Raw genomic sequence first — 24,831 nt, 5'->3', positions numbered from 1 at the left:
CGTCTAATCAGTTGAACAAAAGTACTTTATGTAAAATGATTCTTTTAGTTGCCTTAGCTACAAATCCCTGCAGGATACTATAATTGAAATCTACTCACGTAAGTTAGGAATAATTAGGGCCCCAAATTAAGCCAAACACAAAGTTAATTCAAATAGTCAGCTGCTGTCATTTAAACGGTTAAGGGGTTTTATTGTTGCTTAACATTTCTGAATGCTTTTAAATATACTTTGTTCTTCTAGTCTGTATTTAGTATTTCAGTGCAAATAGAAATGGGATTAAGAAACAAAGATTCACCAGCCTTTCAAATGGACTCACACCTATATCCAGTCTTTTGTCACTGAAGGTTTTCCACTCAATCAGTGCTATCAGTCAATTAACAACACTGTTGAAAGAATGGAGTGACAGCTCTCAAAGGCAAGCTTTCTGGTAAATAAAGCAAGATCACACAATCTACTGTGAGTGCCATTAATGCAACAAAAGTAAGAGCTTTTGAAAGCTAACAGGGATGGTTTCTATTTGCCTAACTCTAAAACAAAGCAAAGGATTAAACGAGCTTCCTGTTGTAAGCAAACAAAAGGGAAAAGATAATGTCCAAAACACATACCTGAAGGAGGGGCTCAGGAGGCGCATGCCTTTTAAATACTTTAATGATGACTGATAATCTGTGTGAACTGGTAACTAAATATAGTAAGAGTTACAATTCTTGTTCAGTGTTCTGACAGTTAATGATTCTCAGCAACAGCTGGTAACTTCAAAGATAAATTGTGCTTTTTAAAAATGTATGCTTATGGCTGTCAACTTTTGAAGATTATTTGAAAGTTGGAGTATTAGCATGATTGGTCCTCCTATACTATATATAATTTTCACTGAAAAACAAAGTAAATCTTAACATAGTTTTTCATCTAAAATGGTAGTAAACATTAAGAAAACTTTGACAAAAATTAGCTCTTTTGATAATTACCATTAAGTAATGCAATGGTAAGCAATATAAAGTATACTTTAAATATTCTTGAGTAACAGCCTCCTGAGATAGGAAAATATACTAACGATCTGAAGCTAAATATTAAGTTCTACAGCAAGAAAACTGGACTGGCAGTTAAGTAGAGCTTGACAAAGAAACAATCTGCAGGCCTTAATTTCTTCATCTGTAAAATGAAAAATTCTCACTGCTAATATCCAAGCTGTGATTCAAAGTCCAAAATTCTTTAATTCCACCAAAAAAATCCAAATAAAAATACTTCGACCTCTCAGGTGCCTATATAGAACTCTCTCTGTTTAAAATTTGCTACTAACTTACTTTTGAGAGGTTTAAACACGTGAAGAGTCTAATAAACTTCATTAAGAAATACATTTACTTTATAATTGGTATTATTGTAAAATTAAAACAAATCATATAAGTACCCTATATCTTTGCCTCTGAAACAAAGGGGAAAAGGAGATTGTGCCCACTAACAAGAAGAAAATCTTTGATTATATACAATACCAAAAAGGAGAAAAATCACTAGATAACCTTAGGCAGATAAAATATATTTAGCCATTTTTAATGACCAATTAACAATCAAGTACTTCCATCCTATACTCTTATGGTGCTAATAAGTCAAGGAATTAATACTTAGGCAAAAACGACAATTATTTCTTGTTTAAATATGTTGACTTTGAAAAATTAGTATAATAAAAATAAACTTTTTCTAAATAAGACAAACAAAGGAGATTGTGCCCACTAACAAGAAGAAAATCTTTGATTATATACAATACCAAAAAGGAGAAAAATCACTAGATAACCTTAGGCAGATAAAATATATTTAGCCATTTTTAATGACCAATTAACAATCAAGTACTTCCATCCTATACTCTTATGGTGCTAATAAGTCAAGGAATTAATACTTAGGCAAAAACGACAATTATTTCTTGTTTAAATATGTTGACTTTGAAAAATTAGTATAATAAAAATAAACTTTTTCTAAATAAGACAAACATACACTTTGCACTACATGACTTTATAGTGTTACTTTAAATAATAAAATATTTGTATCAAAATACTATTAAAAACACTGTTTCTGTGTATGATAGAATGAAAGTAGGACAGATCAATAGGGAATAAAAGGAAATATTAGGGAGAAAGGGTCAGGCTGCATTGTTGCTCAGGGATTTTTCAAAGCAACTCACCAGATAAAAGGTCAATAGAAAGCATATAAAATAGGATTAGAAGTGCAACAAAATTTAAAAATGTTCAGTAAAGTTTCAAGGTAGCTTAGTTCCTTTTTTAATAAAATGAGTTATACAACTGAAAGTGATGTCATTTCTATATTTCAACTATGGTTGTTTGGATTTAACACAAACCTCGATTTTTAACAGTGGAAGTCACTGTCATGTAAAATCTCATTTTCTAGACTAAACATTTTAATAACCAAAACTCCCTAATTCAGACGGTCTCTCACAGAGCAGCAACCTCAGCATCACCTGGGAGCTTATTAGAAATGCAGACTCAGAAGGTCCATCTCAGATTACTGAAGCAAGAATCTACATTTTAACAAGATCCCTGAGTGATTTACATGCACATTAAGTTTTGAGGGGCACTGTTCTAGATAAAGAAGATGTTTGAAGTCCAGCGTGACCTCCGTCATCTTTCTTCTGCGGCTGTACACATCTCTTCCTGAATCTTCCTTCTCTCTGGATACTAATATACAGTCTTTCCTTCCCTAAATGAGCCTTCCTACCAGTGCAGTGGGTTCCATTTCCCTTCCTTCCACTTGCAGCAATGTTCAGATATTCAGCATATCTATCAAAAGCAACCAAACAAGAAAACTGTAAAAAAAAAAAAAAAAAAAAAGTAAAATAAAATAAAAATAAAAAACTTTCCTTAAACAAGGAAATAAACTTAACCTACACACCTGTCTCCTTACCAACTTTTTAAAAAGCCTGTCAACATCACCTCATCACAGCATTCTACCATATAAAAGTGGTCTCTTAAAATCCAACAGGCTTTCTATTGTAATGCATAACTAAAATAAGGAAGTATCTGACTTGTATTATCCTACTATATTGCCTCTAACCAAAGCCTGAACTTAACATAGGCATAACTACCACCTGGCTTAGATTTTAGTACTATAAAGAGAAAAATATGAATCAGTGAGGGAAAAGAGAACTAATTAATGATTAATACACACACACACACACACACACACACACACACACACACCAATTAGATACAAAGAGATGGGTACAGGAATAGTAAGACGTATCCTGTAAATATACAACAAAATGAGAATTTTACTTGTATCCCTTTTTTAGATTAAATCCCTGTGCAAAACTTAACCAGGCTTCATATGAATCCCTCCTTTCTTTTTTCCAGGAAATTCTTTATGTTTCTTCAAAGTCCAAAACTCCTAAAATGCAGAACTTCATCTTCATGGTGGGATATTTTAATCCGTCTCTACAGTCATGTTTTTGCTTCTCTCGGCTGTTTAACAACAACATAAAAACTCTTAAAAATAAACTTTATTAAATACATTTGGGATACAAAAATCATTTAAGTAGAGAAGACCACTGATATATTACTGAAATCAGAACAGTGACATTTTCATTCATAATTCAATCTGTGTAGATACAAATAGTGTTTATTTCTACTCTTTTTACTTTTGTTTTTGTTTTTTCAACTACCATCCATCATCCATTTTTAATTTGGCTATGTTCCAACTTCAACTACTTTATTGGTTAAAATTTAATTCTTACCAGTTGGTTTAGTATTAGTTCACTTCTTTTTAAATTAACTGATCAAAGACCTTAGATTTCACCGTATAAAAACATTAATTCATGATGGATTAAAAATTTAAATAAAAAATATTTAAGAGCTACAGGGAAATGCAAGTGAATAAATATTTAATTGAGATCAAGATATACATTTTTAAGCATAAAAATAATGGAAGATCTCACAAAAGAAAATAGCTATATAACAAAAAGGAAAGAAGGGTGCAATAATGCAAATGTAACAATATCTTGACAATTGTTAAATCTGCGATTAGTGTTGTACTACAAATTTCTCTCTTCTGTTTGAAGTTTTCATTAAAAATTTAAACACTGTAAATTAAAATAAAAGGCAAACAAATATGTTTTCATAATAAAAATGAAAAAAGGGGGTATCATCAATAAATTTTAAAAAATAAGAAAATTATTAGCAATACAAAAAGCTGGCAAAAACAGTGAACAAAAAGTTCATATCAAAATGACAACTGACCACTAAATAAATGTACAAAAAATGTTTTTGTCCTCAGAAGTATCCCCCAAATTACAAAATTAATTTATAATTAGATACCCTTTTATACAAATCAAAGTGTTAATTCTTTTTAAAATTTAAAATCATTGCTGGTAAAGTACATGGATTTACATACTGGTCATCAATGTGTGAACATAGGCTTCACCCTTCAAAAAAGCCAGTTTGAAAGATGTCTATACTTCCAGTCAAATTATCAGAATTCTAGAATTTTAGCCTCAGGAAATAACCAGTTGTGAAAGAAAAATAATTATATAGATACATATTTTTACTTATACTTGAAAAAACTTAAGTACAAATGGCTACCAAGTAGAAAAGGAGGATTAAATAATTTGTATTAAATTTGTATAATTAAATAATGAATTATAATGCAGCTGTTAACATTCATTATCTAAATATATAATGGCATGGTAATACTGTTTCTGGTAATTAAAAGTGAAAATATGAATATAACAGTGTATGTAGATGAATAACCTAAATTTGTATTTATACATAATTTGGCTTTATCCATATGAAGTATGTGTATAGGTGGAAAAACAGAAAAGAAATGTGCTGTGGCATAACAAAGTCATAGAATTATGAACCTTCTAAAAGTCTTAATTTTTTAAATTTTCTCTTTTCTCATGAAGATGTATACATTCAAAATAAGAAGAAAAAAGCACTTTTAAGAAAAACAAGCCCTCAAAGCAAGAATTACGGCAGACATAAAAGTCAAACTCAGGAGAGTCCCATGCTGATAAGAAGAGATTATAAATGTTGTTTCTGCTTCCTGAAGTGCTGATACGCATTCCCTTCTCAGCTTTACATTTTAGCCAAGAGATCCCAAGGCTGGGACTAGGTATTCTCCTGGAATCACTTCTGTCAAGTTGACAAAAGGAGTTCAGGAACAAGGTTGAAAGATGCCATGAGATATTCACTAATCCACATTGATGTCTAATATGTGTAGCCTGTATGGCTGTCATATGTCACTCTTTGTCTTGCAGAGGAGGGGAAAAGAATATAAAGAGTACCATGGGGTACCAAGCATATGTTTTAGTAAGACACTCCCTTAGTAATAAGGCAGATAAATCAGTTTTTTGAGACACAGCACGTTCTACAATAGTCTTCAGATGTGTTCTTCAGATGTGTTCAATCACTTGTATTATCTTATTCTCTAATATCACAAGCTATAGTATATTAAAAAATTAAAAAGTGTATTAACTCAAAAATTGAAGAGCTTCATCAATGCTGAAATTAATGGGTAAGGAGAAATTAACAGAATTACAGTTCCACAAAATTAAGGTGCTTTACATGCCTCCTGTGCTTTTAATTAAACTACCTGTAATACACTATTGATTCTTTCAAAGTATAACAATAACTGTGTAAATGCCTAATATGCATGTAAAATCAGTATTTCTAAAATTTACTCTAGTATGGACGAGCTAATAACCGCTTTAATTTCAGCAAATTATTATTTAAAAACAAATTTATTTACTAAATATTTGATATGTTATTTTCTGTCAGAAAAATAAGAGGTTTACAGAAATTAAACAGTCATGTAATATAACATTTTTGAGGTCTGCAGGGTGACTGTTGTGAATGACATACATATTTGCAACACTTTTTCCACCAGCAACAGACCTATTGGTGAATCAACACAAATTGTGGATAAACGAACCTTTTCCACAAATGAAAAAGAGGCAAAAGAGGATGGAATCAAGAAGAAAGCATGAGGAAAAGTGGAAAGAAAAAAAATCAACAATCAAGCACTTGAACTTTATCTTCATTTATGAAACATGGTATATTCGGACACTAAATATTGGTATATAAGATGACCAAAGTATAATTCAAATTAACTTTTGAAAAGATCCCAATGTATCTGATTAAGCTTAATTTTATTTTCGGCAACTTTGAGTCACATTTGGAACATATTTACCTTCATTTTGAATGCTGATAGTAATACTATAATAATTTGATTTTTCCAAGAAAAGAAACATCATACAATTAACTGAATTATCGCTACCTCTGGAGAAGAAAGCTGCTGCAATCAAATTACAATATACTCATGAAACAAAATAATATCTAAAGTGTTGTAAGAGCAATACAGTTAAGTATTTTCTTAAATAAAATCACTTCTTTGGCCGGGCGCGGTAGTTCGCACCTGTAATTCCAGCACTTTGTGAGGCCAGGGCAGGTGGATCACAAGGTCAGGAGTTCGAGACCAGCCTGACCAATATGGTAAAACCCCGTCTTTACTAAAAATACAAAAATTAGCCAGGCATGGTGGTGGGTGCCTGTAGTCCCAGTTACTTAGGAGGCTGAGGCAGGAGAATCATCTGAACCCAGGAGGCCGAGGTTGCAGCGAGCTGAGATTGTGCCACTACACTCCATCCTGAGCAACAGAGCAATACACTGTCTCAAAAAAATAATAATAATAATAGTAATTGTTTAAAAATGCATTGCTTTAGATGGATGTTAATTTACATAATTTGTGAATTTAAAAAACAGTTACATTTGCTATGCAGCGAGCACAGATACACAATTCCTATTAATTTAATGGGAATTGTGACTCCCATTAGGTTTACAGCCAAATCCCCAAGTATCTTGCTGAAAATTTACCTCCTAGACGTCAAATAATCAGATATACTGAAATGAACAAAAGTAGTCAATTTTGTTAGATTGGGAAATCTGAAGTCCCCACAGTAAGTCAAATCAGTGTTATCACAGCATTGGCCATGTAGTTATTCTCAACAAGAAAAGAACCAGGGTATTACAGTGAAAAGAGATAAATTGAAACAAGAGTTTTAAGAGCTCTACTAAATGGAGCATTTATTCCTAAGAGGAAAAACATGTTTTTTTCCAATTTGGTGTAAATTTTTCAAATTTTTTTTCTGAGTATACTGTTGAAAAGAGCAAAAAAGGCTGGGTGCGGTGGCTCATGCCTGTAATCCCAGTCTTTTGGGAGGTCAAGGTGGGTGGATCATAAGGTCAAGAGTTAGAGACCAGCAGGCCAATATGGTGAAACCCCGTCTCTACTAAAAATACAAAAGTTAGCTGGGTATGGTGGCAGATGACTGTAATCCCAGTTACTTGGGAGGCTGAAGTAGGAGAATCCCTTGAACCCAGGAGGTGGAGGTTGCAGTGAGCTGAGATCACGACATTGCACTCCAGCGTGGAAGACAAAGCGAGACTCCCATCTCAAAATAAATAAATAAATAAAAGCGGGAAAAATAAAAAATCCTTTTCTGAAGACTAAAATTATTCCCAAGAAGCCTAATCAGGGGAATAAAGAACAATCTGCAAAGAAATAGCCACTAGCTCCCAAGAAACAACTGGTTACTAACTTCTGAATCATGATCAATCAACTTACAATTTTTTCCAAAAATACTTTCGAAAAAGTTGTACCATGTCTACACCCATGCACCCCTACCCTCACCACAACCACCCCCACACACATACAATATGCAGTGGCTCTTATAGTGTGATGCTGAGTAACACCATCAGCATCACCCTGCAATTTGTCAGAAACGCTAACTAATGCTTGGGCCCCACTGCAGATCTTCCATGTGATTCTGTTGTTTCATGACACTTCCAGCTACAAGAATTTCCTGACATACATCCAACCATCCAACTACCGCTCATCCCAATGCCTCTGTGAATATCATTATTATGGCACTTTATCACATTCTTATTACAACTGCTCATTGTCTTTTCCCTCATTACACAGACTATGAACCTCTTCAAAGATTTATTCTGTTTATGTGACAGCTATGGATTGAGTGCTTACTATAAGCCAGGCATTGTTAAGGCACTTGAAGACATCAATGAACAACAACAAAATATCCCTGCCCTTGTGACACTAGCATACTGCATGTTGTGTGTGTGTGTGTATGTGTATGTGCACGCAAATATATATACACAAGAATGTGTATATATATACAGATTTTATTATATGTGTGTGTAAATCAAAGAATGAAAGAAAAAAGGAGGAATGAATACAGTAGTCTGAATTATATCAATCTTTCTTACATTTAACCTTGGAGAATAAAGTTACTAATCGTTCCACCAAATTCAGCCCATTCTGAAGGAAATATCTATGGAAATATGCCAGAAACAGTTTTCACCATTTCATATTTAACCCCTAAATCTGCCTTTTTTTCTTCTACCAAAATAGTGAAAAGACCCTACAGACACATATTTTTTAGAGAGATAACATTAACTCAAGTCATTATAAAATGTACTTAGAGAACTTAAAAGTACAGTAAAAACTAGCAAGAAACTATTTCTACAACTATGTTTACCATATTTTCTTGATTTATATAAAATAAATACATAAAGCTATTTGTGGCATCTCTCACATTTATACCTGGCATAACATTTTTCTTTGAAATAAGGATAAGCAACAAGGTAATTTCAGGTAATTAAGTAAAACTTTGACTAATAAAATCTAATTACATATTCATTGCATAAAGAATTCAACCCGAAATCCATATTACTGATTTTGCTGAAGGAGTACTATTATTTGTAACTTGTCACTTGAGCAAGCCTTCATGTGTCTAACTTATGCTTGCCAAGGCTCCATTATACAGCATAATTTAATTCTCTAGGACACAAAAATTCAATTTACTTTCTACTTACTGATACATGATTCCACAGTGGGTACTATGCTTATAAAAACTGGCCGAAAGAATCAAAGCACACCAGTCTCTCAACAAAACTGACTTTTAAAGCATCTGAGATTAGTTCTCTAGAAATAAAATCAATTATAAGAAAAATTTACAAAATATTTTGAAAGTATGGTCTGTATAAAATCATTTTTATTTGGAAATTCTAAATATAACTTTCCCAAAAATACGTTATAGGAAAAGCTTAGAGAATATGTAAAATATTAATCCTATTTTACAGAAACAGGTAAATTTTAATGGATAAGACTTGATTCAAGATAGAGATAGGTAGATGTTAACAATTAAACCTTTGCATAATTAGCTTTTACCATGTTCAAACTTTAAAAATGCTTAGTGATCTGCCCTTTTATGTGTACACAAAATATGACATTTATAATGTTTGCCTGAACACAGAGTAAGTCCTTATGAATTTGGAAATGTATATCTCACTATGTACAGATGTAAAGCAAATCCAAAATTATGTGAAGCCTTTAAAATCACGTACCAAGGTAAAATACAACTGTAACAGGGGGGAAAAAAAGATCTAAAAAGAAAGGCATAACCCATGGCTATTCTACGATATACACGCTTGTTTTTTAAACAAAATCTTTATTAGCTGCCATTATTTAAAAATCCTAATGTTTGATTTCTACTGAAAGGCAGAAGACTGGAAAAACCAAGCTAAATAGTGGAATGGTAATCACAGGTCCTCTGACAAGCACTTTCTTATCTGACCTCAAGTCCGCTGCCCTCAAGGCACCAACAGGTATTTAAGGTTTCAATCCCTGCACAAGACCATGAGCTTCTCAAGAGTAAAAACCGTGTCTTCACATGTTTATAGCACCACAACTGCAAAATCCTGGAACTGACCCAAATGCCCATCAAGCAACGAGTGGATAAAGGAACTGTGGTGTGTGTGTGTGTATACATATGTGATGGACTACTACTCAGCCATAAAAAGAAATGAACTGACAGCATTTGCAGTCACTTCGATCAGACTGGAGACTATCATTCTAAGTGAAGTAACTCAGGAATGGAAAACCAAACATCCCATGTTCTCACTGATATGTAGGAGCTAAGCTATGAGGACACAAAGACATAAGAATGATACAATGGACTTTGGGGACTTAGGGGGAAGAGTGGGAGCGAGGTGAGGAATAAAAGACAACATATATGGTGCAGTGTATACTGCTCGGGCGATGGGTGCACCAGGATCTCAAAAATCACCACTAAAGAACTTACTCATGTAACCAAATACTACCTGTGCCCCAATAACTTATGGGAAAATAAAAAATAAAATAAAACAAATGAAAAAAGAACCGTGCCTAATGTATTATTTTTCCTTGTGTATTTCTGAATCCTAAGCATGCAGCTCAATTTAATCACTCAATAAATGAGGAAACAGGGAAGAAATCACTCAGGAAAACTTATCTGAGTTTACCTGCAAGAACCTAGAAATTGGTACAAAAAGAACTAAACTCTGTAAGATGTTAAAAGGTTACAATCATGTAAGGGCCTAAAAGAAATTTATCTGCCTTCCTATGCCTTCTTACCTAACGTTGATTGGCTTTCTCTATAGATGTTCACAGAGCATTATCTGCTTTCTGGCAATAAACGACTATCATGTCATGTAAGACTTTCTCTTTCTAAAACAAACCCATGCGATACTGGATCAATGTTCTAACAGTGTGTATTAACTGTGTATACTCTTACAATTAGCAGTACGGGTTCGTCCCAGGTTCTTTTTACTCATAGGAGGGAAGTGCTTCAGAAGCAATACCCCCTGGCCTGATGCGCCAAAAATGAAATTTCTCCTAACAGCAGATATGAATCCTGACCTGATAGATGACACTGAAAATAAAGCTGCAGTATCTCATGAAAAAAGTCTCTGTTTGCTAGCCCCCCACTGAGCTAAGCTACTGTGCAAGCAAGGTGGTCTCTAACCTGATTAGAAATTTTTTCATTATGTGGACTAATGAGCCATTGGTCCACACCTGGAATCTTTTTTAAATGTATAAAAAACATTCAAACATAACAGCAGGAATTCAGTTAGGTTTTTTCCCGCCAAAAATGAGACGCAAAATCATCAGACTACATACAAGATTTTCACAACAATCCAAGCCAGAAATTTATATTATTAAACACAATTCCTGTTCACTGTTTATCATGATAGTATTATTCATTCAGAGAGATTACATATGATGTTAGATAAGATGCATCTTCAGTTCTAAAGTAAAGAACAATGTCATCTGAAAATAAAATATTAACCCAAAGATTGTAACTTCCAAGTGTGACTTAAACCCAAGTGAACACTATTTACTTTCTGAATACAGAAATTCTTACTTTAAGTATTTCTAAATTTGCTATTTATTTAAATTATATTACATTATATCAATATACTGAAGGTAGGGGACTAGAGGGACAAGGAGAATATGATAAAATGTAACTCTGGAACAAGCAATTCAAGTAAAATTCTTTCAGCAAAATTAAAATGTTATTTTGAAGCTTATTACAGAGACAATGGAATAATACGCTTCTATTAGTTGACAGTATGCCCCTTCTCCACCTATCATTTTAATAACAAGTATAAGTGAGATCACTTAAAAGTACATAGAAAAGCAATTTTTTAATTCTTAAACATTTTTTCAAGAATATTTAATTGGAATTTTTTAATCCATTATATTTTATATGCATTTCTCAGAGATTTTATACCCTTCACACACTTTACAAGATTAATACATTTTCATGCCAATAACTGCCACTATCAACTAGCTATAAAATTTATACATCTTAGCTCCATATTAACTTCTAGCCTACTCTAAAAAACACCTGCATGTGTGTTATTTTCATACGGAAATAATATTTAAGACTAAGAAAACAGCGGATACCAGAAATCTATATAGTAGTTAATAAATGATGGTTCCAATTATTTCATTAGGCTTCAAAAGTATATTAATTTCTTTAAAACTCAGGTCTGTCTTGAAAAATACACTCATTACTATTCCTAGATTTATAAAAATGTTTAATGCAATAGTGCTTAAGAAAAAGTCCACATCTACTTTTAAGTACAAAGAAATAATTATTATATTTCTGCAAATTTAACATTACAAAGTATATACATATACACACATATATATAGCTAAAGATACAAACATAAAAAGATGAACTATTATTAAAAAGTAACTTTTCATAAAAGATTAAAAATTTTAACTTAGGAATTTTAGAATTATGCCCACACTTAAGCAAATGTAACTAAAGATGAAAGAGTTTCCACAAAATACTTTCCACTTTACTAAAATAAATGTAGTGAATAAATGCAAAATGTATAACAAAAAAAAAAAACAGAGCTTTCATTTAGTTCCCTCGGGATTATTTAGAATGGTTATATTTCATAAATGTATATAAAATATAAACTCACATATCTAGCACTTTCCATATCGTATCTGTGTTACCAAAAGAACTCAACCACCTAATAAAGAATTCAATATTCAGGAAATCATTTTAATGACTATTTTTAAAATAATAAATGAATATTCTAGGTACTTCCATATAAAGAAGATTGTATAGTTCAAGTTCTTCTGAATTTAAAAAACAAAATGTAAACTGGATCTTACCTTCTGTATTCGGTAAGAAGCTGATTACAATGATAAACCACAGACTTCGCATTCTGCAACCAGAAGACACCATTATTGATCCCTTTAAATATTTTCTTTGTATTCCTTAATGAATCTAGTTATAAATGCCCAGCTTCATCAAAACCAGCAGTCTGCATCATTGATCTTCATATCTGAAAAACAAACAAATCCATCATTTACTCTATGGTCTTTCTACATCACAAAAAATTGCAGAAATGACAATTCTCTCTCTCCGTTCCTCTCTCTCTCTCCTGAATATAAAACATATTTTGATTCTATGTCCACTATGGAAGCCGCTCCTACACACTGGATATCTGAATCTTACATTCTGAAAACAGTCAAAGCCCAAAAAGGTTGACTGCCTTTTTGACAAGTGAAATTGCCAAAATTTCTACATGGCAAAATAATGCCATATACAAAGGGATTCTGGAAATGCCACATTCCTAATGACCAAGTCAAACTTATTTCCCTGACTGCTAGGTTTTCATAGCCCCTATGGATCCAGTTCTCCAAACTGAAGAGTATACAAAAACTTCAGAAGTATGACTTAGTGTTTCTCGGCTTCTAGGATCACATGAGACCAGGTCATTTGCTGGGTTCTGTCCAAGTGTTTTACTTCTTTCTGAGCTTGTGTGAGGAATCACAGCAAACATTAGCCTTATAATACACATAAAATGAAGGCATTTCCCAAATATATCTAGCCTCCTCATTTAGCCTCTGAGGGAAAGGAAATTACAAACTTTTCTGTTAAAGGAACATCTTACAGTTTCTTCATGTTCGTTTCCTATTATTTTCTTCTAAGTAATACTCTTACACCAAGTTTTCTCCAGTCATTCTTAACCTCCTGCAACTAAAGAGTTCTATAAAGTGCAGCAGTGAGGGAATTCTTCCCTCCCTTTCTGAGGTTATATATATATAACTCAGTAAAACAAACTCATTACATCACTTCGATGCTCTCACTAAACCATAGAGAAAATTTAGAAAACAAAATTTTCCTGATAACTTTTGAGTTCTTGCACATTATCTGACCTACTGTGCATTTACTACATGCTTCATATAGCATATCATACAAGATGCTATTAGCAGTACACTACATTTTACTATCAGTTCATTATAATGTAACCTGAATGGAAAAGTAGGCAGATGCTAAACGGTTTGAAACACTTATTACCTATAAAGGTAATATCTTGCTTTATTAAGAACACAACAAAAATAATGTAAGAAATTAATCTGAAATCATTCAGGCCCGTAGTTTCAGAGATGTAAATGCTTCCCTAAGGATCCTGCTACGAATTGGTCCAAGTTTTAGGTCTCTCTGAAAGCACTGAAGACACAGGAGAGGGGGGCATCACCAACATCAGTAGTATACCATTTAAGAACACCTCAGATGCTTATCTGTCCAAAGAAACAAAGGAAAATGCAAACTTCCTCAAAAAGAAGAATGATGTATCCAAAATTAATCTGATGGAGACACATGGCACACATCCCTGCAAAACTAGCTGGCTGGCTCTATACATTTTTCACTCTGAGCTCCCATACACTATTCAAAAGTAACCAAAACCAAAAGTGAACCTGCAGTTTACAACTGCTGTAGCAATGTGCCTGCCTTAAAACTGAAAGTTATTCTATGTAAAGCATTTTAAAAAATCAGATAATCTCATGGCTTGTCACATTCAAAGGGCCATCAATGAACAATTCCTTATATCCTTACAGTCTGTTCAATGATCTGATCAGCAATCAGAATAATTTAGATGAAGTGCATTACTGCTACAAGTAAAATAAAGTCAGCCTTTGGACCACTCTAGATTCCAAGCAAAGAATTTTTACTGTCCAAGTTTTCATTGTTTGATTTCAATGAGCTAGTGCATACAGGCAGCTTGCCCACATGCTCAACTCTTGCACACGTTTCCACTTTCTTAAAGTGATCCAAGATCAGTCTGTCTTCAGTCATCCACTATTCAAAAGAGCCCTTGTTTGTGGGAAGGAGGAAGAAGGAAGAAATCAGGGACTGATGACTGCCTTGTAGGAAACAGCTGCCAAGATAGGAAAACCTCTGTTAGTGAAGGGAAAAAGGAGGAGGAAACCACACAATCAAGACCTCTATTGTGGTCTCTGGCCAGGAAAGAATACCTCATGAAAATTTTTATATACTAAAAATTCAGTGTATTCTGACGGTTTGAGAATGTGAAACACAATTTTAAAAGTACATATCATTCAATTATGAGACAGTGTAAGTGGTTCTTTCAGACAAATGGAAATAGGTTCTAGAATGTATAAAACCATGGCATCTTTTATGAAAATAAAGCTTAAGTCAATCTGCCTGTGTAATGAATAAGTGAAAAGAATATCAAATTTATTTTTATCATTCTACAACCTGTGCCCAATCACTTTTACATCAAATAAAATTATTTCCAAAACCTCAAGCTTTAAGTGCAATTTGGAAACTAAATCAAACGATTTTATTGCTGTGACCCAAGTTTTAAACAACCTTCCATTAAACAAAAGTTAATGAAAGTTGAAATATCTAACAAACCACAATCAGCTAAGAATAGAACGAATAAATAATCAAATATGATGACACTAATCCCAAGAAGGCATTCCTTCTAAATCATACTGGAGCCAAACCACTGGCATAGATACAGCTAATATTTGTCCTTCAAATTCTGTAACTGCAAAAACTCAGTAACAGCATTTCACAAAGCAAAACAAAAACAAGTAACAAAACCAGAAAAGGTCTATTAAATTTCCTTTTAACAAACAGAAAAGATTACTTCAAATGATTCCCACATTAATAACTTTCTTTTGAGTTTTAGAAAACCTTTTTCCAAGAACATCAAAGAGCTTAGGATGAAGTGGGGGAGGAACTGGGAGAGTAGAGGTGTAGTGCATGGTGAAGCTCCTGGTAATGCTTGCTAAGTAATGGTTCACTTCTTAGTACAACAGGATACAGCCGATTTCTACTTAAACTATAAATGACTATGACTGTCAAAAATCCAAACCACTTCTAACGTACAACCTACTCCCACCTCTGCTTTTTCCTTATCCTTCAAATAAGATTCAAACAATTTCATCCTAACCTTGTTCCTATAAACCACAAACCATTGTCTATCAAACCTCTGTCATTTTTTAAAATCTAAATATCCTATTACTCTGTCATGTAAAAAGTCAACTAATGCATCATTACTACCAAACCTTCCAAAGCTGAGCAGTGACTTCCAGGAATATGCTTCAGCTGTGTATATCCCAACAGACCTCAATGTTTTATACACTACTTGCAACGTACAGTCAGCTGTAGTCTTTCAGACAGTAACCTGCTTCCATTTATTAGCTGCATTAAATATCCTGTGCAGTGTCTCCTTAAAAGGACAACACTGTTAACTAATTTTAAGCCACATATTTACACTACACTACAAGGAAATCACATCTAGCCTTATTATGTGATGAAGCTTATTTAACAAATATAGAAAAAATAAAATGTTTATTGATAAGCATCATTGAAAGAAATAGAGTATAACACATTTCAAATTAATAAGGGCAAAAGAAAATTAAACTACAATTTTCTAAAACTGGTTAACTAATGTTGATATTCTACTAGGAGCAAAGCCACCATAAGGAGTGCTATCTAAAGCTTTATTTTTGGTTTCTACTCATGTACAGTGAACTACTGCAAACTGGATATTAAGCCCAAAACAATTATAAGCACCAAGAGAACAGGAAAAGAAAAGAGCCAGCTAAGCATGAGAACTACGTCACCCATCCTTGTTATTATGCACCAGTGCTGTGTAAAATGAAACATTAATGTTTTAGGTAAGCCTAAATTCTATGTACTAAATATATGTCAACTCTAAATGAAAACTGAAGCCAGCTTTACAAAATCAGTCTCTGATCTTATTTGCATCATAAAATTATAATCATTATGAGACAGAATTTACTAACAAAAGTCACTTTTCTATATTTTACCAAAACAAACAAACACAAAAAAGGATGATACTAACCCAACCCTGCCTTTTCATTTTCTATGCAAAGGCTTACAAAATAAAAAATAAATTACAGTTTTATTTCACTTTAGCTGAACCTCAATCAGGTTATTCACTTTTCAGAAATATTTTATGTGTAATCTTTACAGACTAGATTTCCCCTTCTTAACATCAGAGAACACATCATTACCCCTGGGAGTTTTCCTTCAGTGAGTCAGCTAATCAGAAAGGCTCTTAGAAGCTTCAGATATTCAGCATTCTTTGGGGTTTGAGTTTATTTTCTTTCCTTCATCAGGGTAAGGTTGGAGGTGGCAATGCTCATAGAGATTTTAGAACCACATGGCCAGCCACTAGTCACTACCCTCTTTCTCCAACTTCTTTCTGCAGGCACGGCTATCAACTCTAGAAGACATTAATTAAACTATTTATACAAAAGTCCCCTTAACATTCATCATTGGTCTCACCCTTTACTAAAATTTCTTCGTTTCACAGACATAGTAGACACTCAGGAAATATTTCTAGTCATAGTACTTGTAATTCAACTCAAAAAAAAAAATGCATGAGGACTCTAGACTATTAGAAAGTTCAGGCCAGGCAGCACGGTGGCTCACTCCTGTAATCCCAGCACTTTGGGAGGCCAAGGCGGGCGGATCATAAGGTCAAGAGATCGAGACCAGCCTGACCAACATGGTGAAACGCCGTCTCTACTAAAAATACACAAAAAATTAGCTGGGCGTGGTGGTGTGTGCCTGTAATCCCAGCTACTCAGGAGGCGGAGGCAGGAGAATTGCTTGAACCCAGGGGGTGGAGGTTGCAGTGAGCCTGGGTGACACAGCAAGACTCCATATCAAAAACAAAAAAAAAAAAGAAAAAAAGAAAAAAAAAGTTCAGAGGCAATACAATGTCTTTTAAAATTGGAGAGGACTGCCATCTAAAAAATAACTTTTTCTTTACCCCAAATTGGGAAAAAGCTAACTTCTGTGTTGTCTGAAATACTGTATCAGAAACATATCACTAATCCTTACAAAAAAAAGCAGGATCAGTATTATAAAGGTCAGAAATCTGAGGCTCAGAATGGTAAAATAACTCAAACGAAATTACCCAGCTAATAAGTAGCAGAGCTTAGATCCCAATCAAGGCTAACTAGAAAGCCATTCCTTCCACTATTCACCAAATTATTCCTTCAACAAATATTTACTGAGCACCTATTACATATGTTGTGCACTGAGGAAAAAAAGAAAACAAATTTCTCATCCACAGGGAGATTACACTGTAGTTTAAAAATAACTCATCCTAATAAAAAGTTGTAACTGCCTTGCACACAGTTAGGCTCCCAAAAAAATTACAGCTAAACTAGACAGATAACAGTGTGCTTACTCTTTCATGTAATTTTCCCAACAACCTTAAGAAATATATATTGCCTCCATTTTATCTTAAAAGCAGAAAACTTAACCTACTCAAGGACAGTAAGGAAGCAGAAGGGCTGAGAAATAAGCCTATGTTCTAAAATCACTACTAATTATGTAGACCAGATAAACTTATTTTACTATCTTTTCCTTTTGAATAAAAAAATGAATACAGAACAAAATCATCTTGTTCTGAAAGTGAGGAAATACCACAAGAATAATGAGTTGATTTTCAAAATGTTTACATGAGCAAAACATCCCTTAGGTAATAACAGCTAAATATTAACTTAATTTTTACTATTTCCAGTTGAGCTATCTTAATTTACTCATTACTAAAGTGCCTAAATTATACGTTATAAGTTAACTAATTACACTGATAAATTTTATCAACCAAACTACTAGAGAAGTTGCTCATAGTAAGTCAAAAAATATATACATATTTCCTCCAATATAACTAGCAATGCATCTTTAATTAAAACAAATGTTTTAATATTAACATCTATAAGATTATGGACTAATCATCATTTGGGCAAGAATAACAGAAAAAACTCAACGTGGCTCACCCATAAGATGCAATCTTATGTTTGGCTCACTGCACTGGATCCTTTGTCCATAAATCACTGTTACTAACCATTCCCTGAATCAATATTCAAATTCCCTCTTGGTCTATATATACAACCACTAAATGAAATAATAATGACCAGGATCTGTCATATATTAGATCATCAATATCACCGTCAGAGGTTTCTTGGAGGTAATGAGGTAATCTGAGTAAAATGTGCCAAATGATCTTAAAAACAAACACGAGAAATTGGCTGGGCGAGGTGGCTCACGCCTGTAAATCCCAGCACTTTGGGAGGCAGAGGTGGGTGGATCACCTGAGGTCAGAAGTTCGAGACCAGCCGGGCCAACGTGGCGAAACCCCATCTCTACTAAAATACAAAAATTAGCTAGGCCTGGTGGCGGGCACCTGTAATCCCAGCTAGTCAGGAGGCTGAGGGAGGAGAATCGCTTGAACCCGGGAGGTGGAGGCTGCAGTGAGCCGAGATCGTACCATTGCACTCCAGCCCTGGAGACAGAGCAAGACTACATCTCAAAAAATAATAATTATATACATATGTGAAAAATTAACTATAAAGAATACACAGTAAGAAGCTGAAGAAAGTTTTGTGAAGTGCTATAGCACACTGCCTTTGTAATTAATAAATGATACAATTCATTTGCAAACTACGTCAATATAGTGTTATCTAAGCTTACATTTCTTGCCTTTAACATAAAGTGATCACATTAGCACTATAATTTCATGTATGTTCATTCAAGTCAATGAATATCCAGTATTTCCTAGACATTTTTAATGGATATCCAGTGCTAAAATGAGTGTTATTCATTACTTTTTTTTACTTTATGTAGTAACTGGTCCTGTGTTAGGTTCTAAAGGTATTATAAAATAGATTAAGATATAGCTGCCGCCTTCAAGAAATTAATAATCTTATTAGAATTAAATATGCAAGAAAATGACCAAGATCCACAATAAGCATTAAATAATAATTACTAAACCTCCCAAAACTTAATGGTAATAAATGTGATGAGAAGATAAGAGAAGTAACTAACAGAAGTTTCTGAATCTGTGTTTCCTTGAGACGTGTACCTAGATCAATCAGTCATCTTAATGAAGAAGTCAAGATTCGGATCAAGAGCACACTATATAGAATCGTAGCTCAACCTGCCCCTTCGAGGACTGCGGTAATTAAGAAGCATCTAGGTCTCAAGTTCAGCAACCATATAAGGGTAGGAAGAGATTATAAATCTATGATTCCATCATTTTCCAATTTTCCCAGTGATAAACTTATGGTCCTGATTCTACCTTAAGTAACGTTAAGGAAGCCATCTGGGGGCTTCTGCAATATCTTTAACTAAGGTCTTGTTTCTTCTATCAAAATATGTCTCGGCAATTATTCTAATTCACATCTTTAAAAGAAGCAACTATTTCAGAAAATCTTTGTTTTTGAAATCTTACAAATTATTATATTGACAGACATAATACAATAAACTGAAACATTTAACTCACATATTTCACACTTTGCCTTCCTGGGAAAACTACAGATAATCAAAATTCAAAACATCAGGGACTTCTTCAAGAAAGAACAAGTTTCTATGCCTTAGCTGGGATTAGTCCCGATTATGCTGAATGTTCCATACCATTTATATCTGTGTCTACAAGTAAAACTCAAAATAAAAGGATTTTCTTGAGTTGTACAGAAAAGGAATATACCAATTATGTATAAATACCTAACTTAATTAATAGTACTAAAGATAAAGCTAGAGTCTAAGTGAATGAACAGAATAGATTCTTTGGCTTCCTATGTCAGCCTGAAATTCTGTGTTTGGTGTAGCTGATTCCTCTAAGAATATTAGGAGATTTATCACACCTGTAATCCCAGCACTTTGGGAGGCCGAGGCGGGCGGATTGCCTGAGGTCAGGAGTTCGAGACCAGCCTGGCCAATGTGGTGAAACCCCAACTCTACTAAAAATACAAAAATTAGCCAGGCATGGTGGCAGGCGCCTGTAATCCCAGCTACTCGGGAGGCTGAGGCAGGAGAATCGCTTGAACCCAGGAGGCGGAGGTTGCAGTGAGCCGAGATCGTGCCACTCCACTCCAGCCCGGATAACAGCCCGGACTTCCTCCCAGAAAGAAAAAAAAAAAATTAAGAGATTTACATGAGAAGGTAAGAAAAATATTCATGGACACAACTATTAAGAAACAGTAACAGACTGTGTCATTTTGAATGGCTGTTAGGTATGAAAAAATTAAAAACCAAAACATCTTCCATTAAAAAATTAAAATTTCTGTTTTAGTGCTTCTTTACTACTCAAACATGGAGGAGGAGAGGTATGTGGTTTTTAGAAAAGAGCTTCTCAACTTTAAAATATAATTTTATAACCTACTAAAATTTCAAATAACATTAAAGTAATAAAGCAGGGATGTTTAATAAAAAAGAAACATAGGTTATAAAAATCAGAGAAAAATGACTAGAAGCCTGAATTACTTGCCAAGACTCCTTCATCTGGTAACAGACTAATGTATTTTTGCAATATTTTAATGGTTTTTAAAATGTTTCAATTCAGAAAACTTTCAGGAAAATTATCACTTATTGTTGCTACTCCGCATATAAAGAAAAGCAAAAATCTGCTTAAAAAAAAATCAATGATGATAAAAACTACTGAATCTTCAAATCTCTTGAGCTTAAAATTATAAATTATATTCCATTACATTTGTAAAGATTAGAACCAGCATTTTATGCAGACCAATACTATAGATATCAGATCGGAAGTTAGGTAACTCTCTATGGAGGACCAGACAGTAAATATTTTAGGCTTTAAGAGTGATATGGTCTGTGCCACAATTACGTATGTCTGCCACTGCAGTGTGAAAGGTGCCACAGACAATGCATACCCCAATGACATTGGCTGTGTGCCAATACAACTTTACTTACAAAGCAGATGGCTAGCCATTGTTTGCCAACTCCTGTTTATAGATGAACAATCCTAAGACCAAGATAACTGGATGCAGTTCAGTCACATAATGAACTAATAACTCTTCATGTCTGCTACAATAATCAAATCAACTTCAGTCTATTATTTTAAGAAACTAAATGTTAATATAAAGGTAAATTAACCATACTAGAATAAGAAAAAGAAAACAAAGTAGCATTATTTACTGATCAAAACAAATTAGAGTTTCAGGCCAGGTGCAGTGGCTCACACCTGTAATCCTAGCACTTTGGGAGTCCAAGCCATTGGATTGGCTGAGGTCAGGAGTTTGAGACCAGCCTGGACAACATGGTGAAACCCCATCTCTGCCAAAAATGCAAAATTTAGCCAGACATGGTGGCACCACCTGTAATCCTAGCTAACCTGGAGGTTGAGGCACGAGAAATGCTTGAACTGGGGAGGCTGAGGGTGTAGTGCGCCAAGATTGCACCACTGCAATCCAGCCCAGGTGACGACGAGACGATCTCAAAAAAAAAAAAAAAAAAAAAAAAAAATTAGTGTTTTCAGTGTGTGTTAACAGAGCCATATGTACACCTTAGAGTGTTTGGGGGAAAATTCTAGAAAAGAAAACAAAGGACATTACCAAAGTAACTTATCTTACTACTTTGTTTGGCATGAGAGTATATAAAACCAATCAAAATATTAAGTAAAGGGAGAATGAAAAGTGATGAGGTCTGGACAAGACCCCTGAGGTATTCTTCCATTATCATGATGGTTTCGAAGAGCTGCTGGTAAAAGTGGCTTCAAACTCTTGAAATTTCTGTCACCATAGCTATTTGCCCATGTGAAATACTGGATATATCCCAGATCCACATTACATTCAACAAGAAAAAGTTAAATTCTAATTTGCTAGGTTTCTTGTATAAAGCTAAAAGTTCTACAAGGCCAAAATCACCAATCTTATTCCCAAATAATTATGAAGTCACAGTAAATGCAAACATTTCTTTGAAACATATATTTAGAGCTTTCCAATTCCCTATATGCAGATTCCCCTCAATGAAAATTCCTTGTTATTATTACAGTAAATATTTTTATTTTTCGTAAGTCTACTGTTCCTTAAAATTTAAGTCAAACTGTAACATATCATTCGTAAAAGTAACATTTTTAACCTACAATTAACAAGTATCACATTGAAATAAATCAAGGCTAAATTTTTCTATCAACATTATATATATAAGACAAAAGAGTGGAGAAGGTTACAAATTTTTAATAACATTATATTATGGTAGTAATAATCTAGGTGTTTGACTGGAAGTGAAGTGGATTACTGTAAATGAAATTTTAAAATGTCCTTTCCATTTTACAGATAACACAAAATGACTTTTTTTCATGTCTCTGGCGATAAGGATAAATTTGCCACACATTTAAATGGTGCCTTCACCCTTCCCACCCTGGCTCATGAATTAATAATTCAGTGACATTAATACAAGAAGATAAATGATAAAAAGGTTAAGGCGCAGGGGCCAACCATACACACATACTTCTTTTAGCACAGTTAATACTTCTCTGCCAAATTATAGCTAAAACTTTTTAACGGTTTTCAGTAACGTTTTTACAATCTAAGTTGCAGCTTATGCACACACAATTTCACACAATTCAGGCTTAATAAATCTCCTGCTGGTACCAAACAATCATTCTAGGGGATTAAAGTGCAACATCTGTTAACATTAATAATGTTTTATATAGTCATACGTATTAAAGAAGCCTCTACTCCATTATTAGTCTCCTGAGAAACCTTCTAGACCAATATACTAATTTAGCATGAATTATATATATATATTCTTCAATTGCTAACTTACAATAACAAAGAAATGCATTCGTGTGAAATGGTAAAAGAAAATCACATCTACTATGAAATAACAGATTTTCTTTAAACCAAGCTTACTAAATATATATGTGCATGTGTGCATGGATATACACACAGACAAATGAAATTAGCCTGGTCTTCAATAGTTTTGAAACCAAAAACCCTCTGGAGTATTATTCATCTTAAGTTTAGGTAAAATACAGCTCTGTCAATACAAAAGGTACTTCATTTTAAAGTGGTACACATTCACTGTTCTATTGATTCTTACCCTGAAATACCTTAATCCTCTTCCCATTGCTTTCAATCCCTATCCTAACATCTTTCTTTCTGAACATCTGCAAAAATCTCAAAGCTGATTTCTCAACTTCCATCCATCTTGCCAGCCTCTAGTAATCTTCCTAATTTCACTCTAAACCATAAATGTGTATAAAACTGGAACAAACTCTAAAAATAATTTTATATGGAAGAACACACCTGGGGTTGTGACTTGACAAAGGTTGATCTCAGAAATGTTTCTAAAATGTCTCCAAAAGTACATGTATTATTATTTCACTCTAACTTAGCACAACAAATCTAGTAATCTAGTATGTCTGGTATTTTGGATTTTTTTGTTTTTTTTTTTTTTTTGAGACAAGGTCTGGCCAGGCACGGTGGCTCACACCTGTAATCCCAGCACTTTGGGAGGCTGAGGCGGGTGGATCACGAGGTAAAGCAATCGAGACCATCTTGGTCAACATGGTGAAACCCCATCTCTACTAAAATACAAAAAATGAGTCAGGCATCATGGTGTATGCCTGTAATCTCAGCTACTTGGGAGGCTGAGGCAGGGGAATCGCTTGAACCCGGGAGACGGAGGTTGCAGTGATAGGAGATTGCGCCACTGCACTCCAGCCTGGCAACAGAGCAAGACTCCACCTCAAAAAAAAAAAAAAGAGATAGGGTCTTGCTCTGTTGCTCAGCTAAGACTGCAGTGGCATGATCACAGCTCAATGCAGTCTCCAACTCTTAGACTCAAGCAATCCTCCCACATCAGCCTCCTGAGAGTGGGGACCACAGACATATCCACTACACACACACACACACACACACAAAATATTTATTTATTTTTGATTTTTAGTACTTCATAGAAACAGGACTCTATGTTGTCCAGGCTTGTCTTGAACTCTGACCTCAAGCTATTCTACCGTCTTGGCCTCCCAAACTGCTGGTGTTACAGGCTTGAGCCACTGCGCCCAGCCCTATTGTATCTATTTTAACAGGAAAGTTGTAACTAGAGCTGGAATAAAAGGGGAATGACAATTGACAACCTAAAAGACAGAGCGAGAAAGAGGAGAATTAAAAAGCAAAACTGGAAACAGAGTCCAAACAGATCAAACTTCAAAAATACTTCAGCCTTCTGTTTCTGTCAAACTTCCTTGCTCAGTAATTCTGACTATACCTCTGAAACTGACTTTTACTCAAGATTTTTCATTCACATAGAAAACATCTTTCCCCTCCACCTAATACACTTCAGAATAAACTTGATAGTTTAAAAACCAC

At 34.1% G+C, this 24,831-nt stretch overlaps 1 protein-coding gene across 25 annotated transcripts in view; it reads right to left on the bottom strand.

Moving 5' to 3' along the window:
• Positions 1 to 24,831, bottom strand: part of ADGRL2 (adhesion G protein-coupled receptor L2) — a 684,558-nt gene that overhangs the window by 145,529 nt on the left and 514,198 nt on the right. For all 25 annotated transcript variants that reach the window (XM_050769910.1, XM_050770082.1, XM_050768737.1 and 22 more), the window contains one exon: positions 12,529 to 12,701. In XM_050769910.1, coding sequence (XP_050625867.1) covers positions 12,529 to 12,601 — 73 coding nt within the window. In that variant the 5' untranslated portion in view covers positions 12,602 to 12,701. The remainder of the gene's footprint in view (positions 1 to 12,528; positions 12,702 to 24,831) is intronic.

Source organism: Macaca thibetana, chromosome 1 (genome assembly GCF_024542745.1).
Source record: "Macaca thibetana thibetana isolate TM-01 chromosome 1, ASM2454274v1, whole genome shotgun sequence".
NCBI classification, from domain to species: domain Eukaryota; kingdom Metazoa; phylum Chordata; class Mammalia; order Primates; family Cercopithecidae; genus Macaca; species Macaca thibetana.
This window is presented reverse-complemented; position numbering and strand designations above follow the sequence as displayed.